At 35.8% G+C, this 13,607-nt stretch overlaps 1 protein-coding gene and 1 pseudogene across 1 annotated transcript in view; one reads left to right on the top strand and one right to left on the bottom strand.

Moving 5' to 3' along the window:
- STX12 (syntaxin 12) overlaps window positions 1-13,607 on the bottom strand; it is a 30,535-nt gene that overhangs the window by 2,952 nt on the left and 13,976 nt on the right. The window contains exons 4-7 of the mRNA XM_011357712.2: window positions 9,837-9,974; window positions 4,959-5,002; window positions 3,221-3,326; window positions 353-425 (exon numbers count right to left, since the gene is read on the bottom strand). Coding sequence (XP_011356014.1) covers window positions 353-425; window positions 3,221-3,326; window positions 4,959-5,002; window positions 9,837-9,974 — 361 coding nt within the window. The remainder of the gene's footprint in view (window positions 1-352; window positions 426-3,220; window positions 3,327-4,958; window positions 5,003-9,836; window positions 9,975-13,607) is intronic.
- LOC111738271 lies at window positions 6,628-6,746 on the top strand (annotated as a pseudogene).

The raw sequence follows: 13,607 nt of genomic DNA, 5'->3' as shown, positions 1-13,607 counted from the left end.
GTACATATTTTTGCAACATTTTACAAACTTGAAATTATTTCCAAATAAAAAAGCTTAAAAAAGAGTTACTAGTCTCATAATTGTACAAGTTTCTGGAGATAATGCTGGGAAGCTGAGAGCTATTTCTCTAAACAGCCAGACTTACCAAGAGGCTATGGCAAGTAAATGAAGCTGAATATTCATGGAGGCCTCACTTTAACTTCTTTATTTGACCACATATAAAAATTGCCAAGAAAATAAATTTAATAAATTTTTAAATGGCATTCTTAAATTCCTAAGATGCATTTTACTGACTTCTTGGCATATAAATACTATCAACTCATCTCTATGTAAAAGTATTAATAATACATACCAATCAGATCACCCTGGTCATGGATCATCATTGCTAAATCTTTAAAAATCTGATTGACATCCAAAATGTCGGCCTAAGGAACACAAAAAACAATTAACAGTAAGCAACATGTTAGAAGATTCATTTCCTCTACTTATCTAAAGTTAGTAACTTAGCTAAAGCTATTAACACATTTTTTAAAACTTATAAGTCCTATATAAAGTTCTTAGAACTGTGCAATAAACACTTCATAGTATTAGCTATTATTAACTATTACTTAATTGGTCCCTATGACATCCCAATGAGACATGTATTATCCCCCCATTCTACAGGAGAGAAAACTGGGGCTCAGAGAAATTTAATGACTTGTCCCAAGGTCTCATAGCTGCAGAACTGAGAATTAAAAGTTCAGGATGTTTTCATTATGTTACTATGTCTCCTTTATATTTAATCATTTAGTAACTCTACAAGCATTGAAGCCAGGATTAGATTTCAAAGGCCATGCTTTTTCAATTGAAATACACTGCCTCTTAAAATGCTACAATAAAAAACCTTGAAAGCAATGAATTCCTAATCATAATTTGTCAAGAATAGTTCTTGCCAGCACCTCAACTACTTGCTAACAGTCTGCTAGTTGCTGTGGATACAAAGGGGCTTTTTAACTAACTGGGGGTTGAGGGGATGAGTACATAAGATAAATAAGAAGGGCTTTTTATGGGTAATGACTAATAAATGGTATAGAACATTGTGCAGAGGAGAAAAACTTAAGACTTGAATTGTGCCTTGAAGCAAAAGAGAAGCCATATAAAAAGAAAGGTAACTGAGTTAAAGAGCAAATAGGCCAGCCCGGCTGAACGAAAATGTGATACTGTAATTTATATCAAATATAAGTTTTGTCTTCATCCCATTCCCAGGAGAGCTCCTAAAACCCTTAGAATTTCCTAAGTGATAAAGGATAAAAGTGTCTTTTGTTATTCATAACAAGCCCCTTTCAAACACATGAGTTTGTGTTAATGACCTGACTTTTGGAAAGCCCCTAAGGATGGGGCATGCTTGACAAGGAAACCTGCCTAGCGATTAGAGGTTAGAAACTTTCAGTCTCATTCTGGGGAGGGGAGAGACTCTGGCGGTTGAATCAATTCCCAGTGGCCAATGATTTAATCAATCAAGCCCATGCACTGAAGCTTCCATAAAAATCCTAAACAACGGGGTTCTGAGAGCTCTGAACGCGTGGGAGTCCTGGGAGAATGGCACACCTACAGAGAGCATGGAAGCTCCCCATTCCTTCCCACACACCTTTCCCTATGCATTTCTTCCATCTGTCTATTCCTGAGTTATATCCTTTAATAAAAGTCATCTAGTAAGCAAACTATTTTCCTGAGTTCCGTGAGCGACTCTGGAAAATTAATCAAACCCAAGGAGGGGGTCATAGGAATCTCCAATTTATAGTTTGTCAGTCAGAAGTACAGTTGACAACCTAGACTTGCAACTGGCATCTGAAGTGTGGGACTGAATCCTTGATCTATGGGACCTGATGCTGACTTCAGGCAGGTAGTGTCAGAACTGAGGTAAATTGTAGGACACACAGCTGGTGTGACGGAATTGCCTGATATGGAAAACATCCACACATTTGGTGACCAGAAGTGTCAGAAGCGTAGTGTGAGAGTAGAGGAGACACATAGGGAGCGTGTTGTTTTTCCATTAGAACAGGGTTTGCGTGTTAGATGTAGAAAATGACTGGATATGAAAATCAAGCCTGGCTAAGGAATTTGGACTTAATTCTGATGAATGTGAAGTGCCCATTATATTCCTGACATCCCCTAACTTACATTCCTTTCCTTAGCTCAATATATCTCACTCCCTGCTATAACAGTATTTCTAATGTCAGAAAACCAACTTGATGATTAGTAATAGTAGGTGAAAAAAAGACACAATATATTTGAAGGCAGTAAAATAATCAAACTTGAGGATAAACTGTCTCAGCTAAAACCAGACACTAAAGGGACCCAGGACAGTGGATCTCAACCCTGACTGCATATTATAATATCTGGGGAATTTGTAAAAAAATTATGCCCAGGACCTGTTGTGGATATTTGCCCATTTTAACCCTACAGAAAAACTGGAGCTTCACATAGTCCAAACTAATAATTGGTGTGTGGCGAAGGAGAGGTGGGGCATTTAAAAAAAAAGTCCAAGTAATTCTAATATGCAGTCAGGGTTCAGAACCACTGCCACCGATGAAGGTCATGGAGGAGCTCAAAGTTTCTCCTCTTTACAACTCTCTTCTCCCCACTGCCTCCAGGGATGGCAGTCTTCTACCTCTATGGACAAGAAAACTACTCAGGTTTAAAGATATTTGGTCATTGTGCAAAGTTAAAGTTGAAAACTCAAGTTAAAAAAAGGCCTTGAGACCTCTCCTTCAATGCCATCTCAAAAACTGTTCCTACATCTCTGACCCACTGAAGTGATAACCACAATTTAGGATTAGATTTTGGGAGGCATAAGAATGGAGCAATCTTTTTGTCCTGCCTTTATTCTGGGCTATTCGGACTAGCATAGGGGCTCCCCATAGAACCCTACCTAACCTAGAGGTTGGTACTGAGGTTTGGGGGTAAAGTCTTAAGGAACAATAAAATATTTGTTTGTCTTGTTCTGTTCTCCTTGAATATTCATATGGAGACCACAGAAGATACTGAGACTGAGGAAAAGATTTGGGTATTCTTGGGCACCATCACCGATAACATAAGAATAGTTCAAATTCATCACGATTATATTGAGACATAATATCCAAATCATACAATGACTCATTTCATGTTTTCTCATAACTGCTGAGAGAAAATCCAAGTGCAGATATGTTGAATCAAATAAAAAACATGACCTGGCTCTCACCTCCAGTTGCCGAATTGCCGTTTCCCTCTCTTTAATAAGTTCCAGATCCTGCTCAGTGACGGCCACTTCATCCTCCTGGCTTTGCATCTGGTTCCATTCCTCATGGCTGCAGGGAGACAAGCACACTAGCTGATTCCTCCTCTCCAAGGTGTGCTTGAGACATATCTACATTTCTACTGCCAGTAGAGCCTATCCAAAGATACTACCAGGGCTCCAACTCCTCAGGTATCAACTCCTCAGGTATCCCTTAGGGCCACATTCTTCATGTCCAGAGGCAAAGCACTGATAATACCAAGAAAACAAAGTCCCAGCTTTCATGGGCAAGAGTGAGATGAAGCAGAATTATGAGGGATGGGACTCCTTGCTGTTTCCATTTCAGGGTATACTCTGCAATCTTGCTAGGGCTTGTTAGACAAAGCAGGCAGAGATTTTAAGTCAGTGATGTATCATGCCCATTCTCTTCCAGAGCACTCTCACAGTGCGAGCTGAGTTGGTATCTTGAGTACTAAGTGGGTGGAGAACAGGCTAAGTGACCTGTCAGTGCTTCGCTAATTAGTCCAACAGAATCATAATGCCTGGTTTTCGGAAGTCTCCTTAAGATTGTTTTGGGTTAAATGCCTCTTAACAGAAAACCAAAGTAAAAAGCTAGTGAAATGTTATAACTCTTCTATTCGGGTACCAATATTTAGAAGAAAGGCCTGTGACACATTATACTAGACATGAAACCCTTTGAAAATCCAGTTTCAGCATTTTCCCAACACTATGCATAAATCATGTCATCTCCAAAATATTTAAAGAATTGCCTCCATGTACTAGATACAAAACTGAATTAGATAGCACCCCAGGCCGAGCACCCCAGGCCTTTGAGGTCCTCATAATATAGTGAGAGGAAATAGATACATACCTATGACCGAACGTTTTAAGTTCTGAACTAATACCATGAATACATTTCTTTCTTTTTAAACTGTTCCTTTGTTTTTAATCATTTAAAATAACAACCAAGATACACAATTCTTATAAAAAGGAAAGTTGGAAGGTTGATTTTTTTTAATTTTTATTTTTCAACTAGAGTTGAAATGTATTATCCACGAATACCTTTCTATGGAACTACAGTAAGTTCTCAATGTTGATAGGTTCTGCAACTTTAAGAGAAACAACATACAACAAAACCAATTTTACCATAGGCTAATTGATATAAGCAAGAGTTAAGCTCCTAGTCAACATTATAAGGAAATGATGCTGAACAAAACACCATTATTTGAGGACCTGCTGTAGTTGACTCAGTTTGAAGAAGTTAAGGAGATATCTGTCAGATACAAATTGCTTTTTCTTTTAATACTCCTAGAAGGTTGAGTTGCCTCCATGTCAGAGAAGAGTAAACAAAGATCCAATAACTTTGAAGAACTTAAATCTGAATTAAGAGATAAAATGATTCAGACCTCCTGATCTGCAGATGTGTGGCTTCATGCTTATTTCAAGTGAGCAAGGCTCTCTCCCTGACACATAGACATGGAGAGGGAGAGTTCCTGGAATTTTTTATTTACCTTGAAATTATTTCTCCCATAATTCAAAGATCTTGGAAAAGCCCATGGTTTTGACTTTATTTGGTGGATTATAAGTTACCCACCCTAGGTCTCCCTTTTCTTTCTTTTTTTAATCACTGATTTCTAAAATTAAATGTATAAAGTATAGAATCCCATCTCAACTAGCCAGTAGGTTGTCTGAATAATTCCTTTACCTGTCAAATGAGACGAGCTGTTCCTCTCTTTGCCTCTCCTCCGCCTAAAAAGCAAGAGGGCATTATTGCTGCTGTTATCCAGAAACATGTCACAGACACAGAAAACAATGGCTTCCGTTAGCTAGAGTGTAAAGGAGCAACATTCTTTGGCTCCAACAGGATCTATATGATAGCACAGGGTTCTGGTAATCTGTCTTGACTAGAAATGGGTGTGAAGTAGTTGAAGGCAAATCTGTATTCCAGTTTGGGCTCAAACCCTACTGAACAGGATAGAGAAAGCATGGGTAGGAGAGAAGATTAAAAATAATGATAACCTATTTAAAATTTGAAGGGAGGTAGATTAAGGCAAAGAGTTGAAAATTGGAAAGGAAACAAATTTCCAGAACATATAAAGACTTTTTAATGGATTACTTATAGCATATTAGATACTGAAGTGGAAAACTCACTTCAGAAACCAGTTAATGCACGTATTAATTTTGAATTTAAAAACAAACTAAGAAAAAAATGTTAAAAGAGCAATCTATTCCCATTTTTTAAAAGCTTTCCCTTTTTATAATAGCATTAAAAGGACAAGCAAAATGAAAAAATTTCAAAAATTCTACCCACATAGAGGAACACTGTGGTTTTTAAAAATTTTTTTACTTTTCCCCAGACCAAGAAATAAAACACTGCTAGTGTCCTAAAACATATGTGCCCTTCTCCAGTTACAACACACCCCTCCTTTAAAGTAACCATTACCCTGACTTTGTGATAATCATTTTCTTATATTTTATCTATCTAGTGATATGTATCCTTATTTAATATCATTTTACCTGGTTTTGAACTTTACATGAATGGAATTATACTGATTGTATTCTTTCGTGCTAGTTGGATCACACATTATGCCAGATCCATCCATCGTTCATTTTCTTTGCCGTATGACATTATAGTATATAAATATATCACAATGTAGTTATCTATTCTACTGCTGATGGACATTTGGAAGTTTGCAATTTTTGACTCCTACAAATAATACTGCAATAAGCATTCTTCTACATGTACCTTGGTACCAACATATACTGTTTTCTCTAGGGTAGAACTGCTGGGTCCTAAGGAGTGCATGTGTTCTGAAGTTACAGCCAAAATGTTTTCCGGCATTTATTCTAATTCATATAACCATTGGCCACCTACGAAAGTTCCTGTTGCATTGTATCCATAACAACCACCCTCGTGTTCACAGGATTTACATTTTTTGCCCTTCTTTTAGACATGAAATAGCATCTCATTGGGGTTTTAATCTGCAATTCCATGACTACTGAAGAAGTTGAGTACCTTTCCATTTGTTTGACCATTATTCAAAATAATACTAAAATGTTATTTGACCTTTTCACTATGTTGACATTTCACCTTTTTCACTGTGTTGACATTTGTACTCATGGGGCAAAAACAAAGGTGGATAAAACTGCTGGCACTTTAATAAAAATCAAGGCACCAAAGTGTGCTAGGATTATTGTATTCTTTATCACCATACATGGGGGTGGAGGGAAGCCGCTTTGTCTTTAACGAAGTCATTAAAAGTATTAATTAATTAAATCTCAACACCTCAATACCTGTCTTTTTAATATTCTGTATGATGAAATGGGAAGTACACATAAAGCACTTCTGCTGCATACAGAAATATGATGTTTAAGTCTATGGCCATGCCACCCTGAACAAGCCCGATCCCATCTGATCTCAGAAGCTAAAGAGGGTAGGGCCTAGTTAGTACGTGGATGGGAGACCACCTAGCAAGACCAGGTGCTACAGGCGTAAAAGATAAAAATAAAAACAATAAGGGGCTGTAGGCCGACAAGGTCCTTGCAATCTGTGACGTCAACCAAGGGCTGCCTCGCCTTAAAAAAAAAAAAAAAGAGAGAGAGAAATATGATGCTTGTCTCCAGGAAAAGCATTTGTGTAACTGAGTTGCTGGGCAAACTAGATATTATTTTTAGGGAACATCATTTTTACTTATTCAACATGGCTTATATTTAAATATAAAACTTCTATAAACTTTTTAAAATTTATAAACTTTTAAATGAAATATGCTTATATATACACAAGCTTTCATATATATGACATGTAAAAGAATGACTGACAATCTTGGTTATTCAGATGGTATTTTGGCAGACAAGTTCTTAAAAATAAATAATGTGAGCATTTCACTTCAAGAAAAACAATGGATATTTTTTTTGCCAGGGATAAAAATCTAGCTTTCAAATTAAAAAAAAAAAAATAGAATTCTAAAAAAACTCGTATCTACCATTTGTAAACTTCCAATATCTAAAGACTTTTCTGATAAAATCGTACATGGATAAAAGATCCAAAGTATCAAATAGACCAACAGATTTTAATGTAGCAGAGTATTAGAAAGTCATTAATATGGTTTTAGATTCCACAATGCACCTAACTTGTCAAGTTTTGATGTAGTATCAAAGAAGAATAAAACAATGACTTGAAGAGGTTACTTAAAATACTCCTTTTTTTTCCTAATTACATATCTCTGTAAGGCTAGATTTTCTTCAGATACCTCAGCCAACACAACATATCACGACAGACTTAAAACAGAAGCAGGTATGAAAATCTAGCTTCCTTCTATTATACCTGACATTAAAAAGATGTGCAAAAATGAAAACAGTGTCCACTGAATGTTCTTTATTGTTTTGGAAAAAGTTGTTCTTAATCAAATCTCATTTACATTTATGTTGACATGTAATGGGTTCATTATTATTTATAAAAATAAATTAATAAGCATTTTCAAAACTTCTCAGTTTTAATTTCTAATAAAATATATTATCAATAGATGTCATTGAGACACGAAAATTCTTTGAGATCCTTAATAATTAAAAGTGTAATGGGGTCCAGAGATCAAAAAGTTTGAGAAACTCTTGTTCTATTGGGTTGTGTCTTTCTCATACTGATTCATGGGAATTCTTTATATATTCTGTATACTAGCCCTTTTTCAGTTATACATATGACAATATCTTCTCCCTGTTTAGGGTTTGTCTTTTCATATTTTAACTACTTTCTTGGCTCTTCATTCTTTTCTGCTTTTCAGGGTTACCATCTGGGATCACCTTCCTGAAGTACAATTCTTTAGACTATTCTTAAGTGTGCTGACAGCAAACTCTTTTAACTAAAACTCTTTTGACTAAAAATGTCTTTAGCCCTCATTCTGGATATCTAAGTATCTAAGATATCTGAATCCTAAGTAGGCAGTTATTGTCCTTCATAACATTAAAGACAGCACTCTACTAGCTTCCACTGTTGAGAAGTCAACTACAATCTAACTATTGCATCTTTGAAGTATTCTGTTGTTTTCTCTTGCCATTTTTATAATTTTCTCTTTGATATTCTGAAGTTTCTCTCTGATGTTTCTAAATGAGTCTTTTATTTATCTCTCCTAGGACTGGTTGGGCTTCTTGAAACTACAGATTAGTCTTTCATCTGTTCTGAAATAATATCAACCATTATCTCTTCAAATATCATCTCTGTTTGTTCTACTCTCATTCCTTAACTCCAATTAAAACTGTTAGATTCTTTCACTTCATTCTTCATTTCTCATAACCTTTCTCCCCTATTTAACTTCTTAACCCCCTGTCTTACATGTTAGATAGTATCTTCTAACTTACTTTCTAGTGAACTATATATCCATTAAGTTTTTAATTTCCATATTATATTTTCCAATTCTAGAAAATCTTTTGATGATTTTCTAAAATGTAGTTCCCTGCTTCCCTATAGTTTCTGCAGAGGTTTTCAAATTTTTCTTTTATTTCTTTAAACACAGTAAGTACAGTTTCTTATAATTCTAATATATGAAGTCTTTGGGGGTCTATTTCACCTCACTGTTGTTTCTACTAGTTCTTATTCAGGGTTATTTGTTTCTTTGTGTACTTGGCTATTGCTAACACTATGCTGTTCACATTTCAGAAATTGTTTAAGGGTATCCTTTCAGGACTAGGATAAAGGTGTCTAACCTGAGAGGATTTGTATTTGCTTCAGTACCTAGGTACTGTAGCAGTCCTGGGGCTCCAAAAGTTTGAGGCTTTTGGACCATTCAGGTAGTATGAACTTGCCTGAAGGTTACTTTGTGGTGCAACTTATCCTCTGGATTTCCCCTCCCTCCTACTGTCCTCCACCCACTCAGCTCAGGATGAATGCAATCTTTTTGTAATTCGAAGGGGGAAAGAAGAGCTTTCTTTTGATTTACCTATATCCTAAGAATATAGTCTTTTAGGACCCAGTTTAATTTGAGAAGCATCTTCCTTTAGATTCTCCACCTTGCATGGACTCTGGGCTTTTGACTTTTGTCTTGTCTCATGCCATGAGAACATCAAAACTGAAGTTCACTTTTGCCCTCAGTAAATGTACTCAATGCAAAGCAGTTTCAGTGCTTTGCTTACCTCTCTGGGTACTTACCTGCTCTTAGATTTTGACCTTAATATCTTCATGGCTCTTTGGAACTTTTGAGAGTTGGATTGTTGAAATCTAGTATTTGTTAATCCTTTCCAAAGAAAAGTCTACTCCAAGTAACCTAGCCTGCTATATTCTAGGAAACAGATTCTTTTTTCTATTTTAAAGTTTTTAACATAAGACCAATATAACAATAAAAAAGAAAATAATACATAATTCTACCTGTCACTTTTTTTAACCTTTGTGCTTATCCCTTTCTAGTCTTTGACAATACATGCACACATTTTTTTACATAGGTTATACCAATCCGGCATTTTCACAGCAGCTAATGTCTATGTTTATTATTTAGGGAATAAATAGTAAACAAAGACTAACTGTCGAAGAGGAAAAAAAAACTTAGGAAAGAATATCCTGAAATTTGCAAAGGCTTTCTTTTGAGAATAAACTTACAGAAAGACGAGATCCAGCTCTTGCTCTGGCAATACTCTCCTTTTCCTTTTCAGATACCCTTCTCTGCACGGCCTGGAAATTGTTTAAGGCTGCAGAGAAGTCATTCATGAGCCGTTCCTTCTGAAGTCTCTGCTGGCGCTAAGGAAATTAAACAAGAACTTGAAATTTCTTGTTAACCCCAAATCATTTGATTTAAATGCCCATTTAAAGCGAAATTATAACCCCTAAAAATTCACAAATAGGAAAATTACTATGAAATAGACTCTTCCATAAATTAATAAATTTTCTTTTTGCTAACTCAAATCCCTGGTTAATACTATAGGTGAACTCAGAATTTTTCTTTTGTTCTGACAAACCTGGGAATTGGATGTTATTTACCTTGTAAGGTAATCTCAGAGGGAACTGCAATTTTGGTTCCCTGGAGAATCAAGAGCAGAATAAAAACCTCTGGACTCAGGCTGGATCCAAACAGAGATTGTTTTTTACTAAAATGTTCAAACTATATTCATCTATACTGAGTTCACAGCTTTCCTGAAAACCATAGCATCATTTTCCTTTACACTATAGTGAGATTTAAAATCTTTTTGAGAACCTGAAAACTACTTTGTATAGTTACGGGTTACCTTAACTAAGCTTACTGATTCTGTGCAAAATCACATAACTGAGAACCTGCTGTGTGCTAAGAATACATAAATAAAAACTCATTCCTGATCTCAAACGCCTTGTATTTGTAGATAAAGGATATAGACATATAAGTAACAAATCATTATAAATAACCGCTGTATCCAATCAGTACTATAGGAGTTTAGTGGCAGGTATAATCGGTAAGAATTCAATTGGTCAAAAGGCCCTCAAGAGGAGGTAGAAGCTGAAGAAAGAGTAAGGTGTAAATGAGCAGAGAGGAGGGATTAGGCAAATCCAGGTAGGAGGACAGTGTGAGTAAAGGCACCTTGGTAGAAATTTTAAAAGAATCTATAAGGAGATAGTTTGACTGGAATGGAACCAAAGGGTTTTTTTTTTTCATGAGAATAGCTAAAAGATAAAATTGGAAATGCAGGGAAGGGGCTGACCACCCACGGTTTTAAATGCCAAACTAATGATATTGGGACTCAAACTCTAAAGAACAATGGCAAAGAAGATTTCTGAGGAGGGAACATGAGGGATACGAAATGATAACTTAGAAAAATTAGTCTGTGGTGGTATACAACATGGAATGGAAAAAAGAAAAAGTCAAAATGATTACTGCAATAGTCTCGGTTTAAGGTTAGGAGGATATAGTATAAGTGATGGGAACACAAAGAAATGAATTTAAGAAACACTATGACTTAGTGAATGGCCATGGGGGAAGGGGATAAAGTAAATGACTCAAATTTCACACCTGGAAGAGTAATGGTAATACTGAAAGCAAATTTAGATGTGGAACCTTTTTTCCTTTTCCTCAAATTTTTATTTTTTCATAAACATTGTAACAAAAAGGAAGAAAAACATCATTCCCTAAAATCTCACTATCCAAAAATACTCTCCTTTAAGTATATCATCAACATTCTCCATGTCGCTATGCTCTTCACATTTATGGTCTTTGTTACATTATATTCCATCAAGCTGATCTAGTAAATTTTACGTAAACATTCTTTCTAAATTGTTCCCACTTTTAAATCATTATAAAGCTAAATTGAGTCCCATTATAACAGCTAATATTTATATAGTGCTTACCATGTGCCAGTACTAAGTACTTCATATAATAACTCATTTAATCCATATAACGACCTATATTAATTAGATACTATTATAGTCCTTGTTTTACAGAGGCACAAGGAGGTTAATATTTGCCTAGGGCCACACAGTAAGTGGCACAGATAGAATTTAAACCCAGGATATTTGGCTCCAGAGTACTTATATTTTTTCTCTTAGAACTTTTTTCTCTCAGGACGAATTTGTATGAGTAGAAATATTAGGTCAAAAGGCTCAAATTTTTCTATGTCAGTAAGTATTGCCAATTAAGGAGTTTGAGTGAAAAAGGAGGACTTCAGTACAAGACAACACATTAAATTTTAGATGAAGACAGTATATTCAAGAGGAGATGTCAGAATAGGAATTGGCAATATGGGCCAAGTAGTTGTCAGAGGCTTAGGAACAGGGCTGGAAAAAGATCTGGGGGTCGTGCTCATAAAGGTGACAGGGAACTCATAAGAGCAGAGAGGACTCCTGAGGGAGAAAGCATAAAGTGAGAAAATTACAGGATCAGTGCAGAGCCTTGGGGTGTGCCCACTTTTAAAAAGCTGTAGAGTCAGAGAAAGAGGCTGAGACTCTACCTGGGGTTAGAGAAGATAGGCCAGAAAGAGATGACCAGAGTAGGGGGACAAAATGAAAGGGAATCATGCAAAGAAGAAAGTTTCAGTGGAGACAGGAAGGGCAAGAGGATCAAATGAATCAGAGAAGAAAAGTGAATAAGAACCCAAAAAAGGCCACTGGCTTTGGCAACTAGATCACAAATGACAGACAGTACGTAAGTATGAAAAAATGCTGAAAAGTGGCATGTATGGTTTGATGTACAGCAGAAAAAAAAATAGGTGACGGGGCTAAAATTAATTAGATTGAGAAAGACTTGAAAGAGAAAAGTATCAACACAATAGAAGGAAGGGAATCAAGAAATTATTCTTGTAGATCTATTTCATGTTCTTAACAATCCAAGATAATGGAAAAGAATAATAGCATACATCCAAAAGTAATTTCTTTTTGATTTTGAAATACAATAGAAGCATTTTTTTTGGTAGCAGATTTAACTTTCTATTTATATTTTGCTTAGGCTACTACTTAACTCTTAAGTACTTTCAATACCCTGTTTGCATCAGACACTTGGACTCCTTTTTCATTACTACTATTATCTACAAGTATGTATTTCCTAAGTGCACAGCTGGGAGGAGGAAAAAGTAATTTGGGAACAATTTAGATATTGGATGGCAAGGAGGAATTGGTCCATAACTGAAATATCGGCAGGAGTAACAACTAAAATAAATAGCACACAAATAGATAACCAAAGGGTGATTACATGACGATTTCTTTTTATTATAACTGCTTTGTAGCAGGATGACAAAGCATTTAGCCTTGGATCCTCCCTTTTGTGCAGGGGGGTGACAAAATGCCAAAGACTGAACATTAAACAGCTTGCCATTAAACTGGCGATTACCAAATTTTTTTGGAGAGACACAGTAACAATGTGACACCTTGACCTAGTACCATATACACACATACGTATGAAACGAAAGTTTCAAGTAACAATATTTACCCTCCTTACGTGGTACATGCTCTATTTCTACTCTGTTATAACAATGAATCTCTATAAAAAGTATGTGTTTTTAAAGGATTTAAAGGGCCACTGAATATAATGACTTGAAACGAGACATCTTTTTCCTCAAGCATTTCCTCAACCTGAGACCTATGAAAGATTGATGGGACATGAGATTGACTACAAAATATAAAAGACATATGATTGAAATTTACAGATACTAGATACAAAACAAACTAAGATCAAGCCTGAAAATGTGAAGCTGGTAGCCAAACCCCAAAGAGATGTAAACATTGAGATTCCTCTTCAGTTAAACCCATTTTATTAATATATTAATGTATTACTAACATTAATTACTAACAGCCACCACATATTGAGTACCTATTAAGTGCCAGGCGCTTTGTAAAATCTGGTGCATACATTGTTTTTCTTGTCACAACAGCCACATACCCCCATTTTACTGATAAGGAAATTGAGGTTTAGAG

Source organism: Pteropus vampyrus, unplaced genomic scaffold, assembly GCF_000151845.1.
Source record: "Pteropus vampyrus isolate Shadow unplaced genomic scaffold, Pvam_2.0 Scaffold36, whole genome shotgun sequence".
Lineage (NCBI taxonomy): Eukaryota > Metazoa > Chordata > Mammalia > Chiroptera > Pteropodidae > Pteropus > Pteropus vampyrus.
This window is presented reverse-complemented; position numbering and strand designations above follow the sequence as displayed.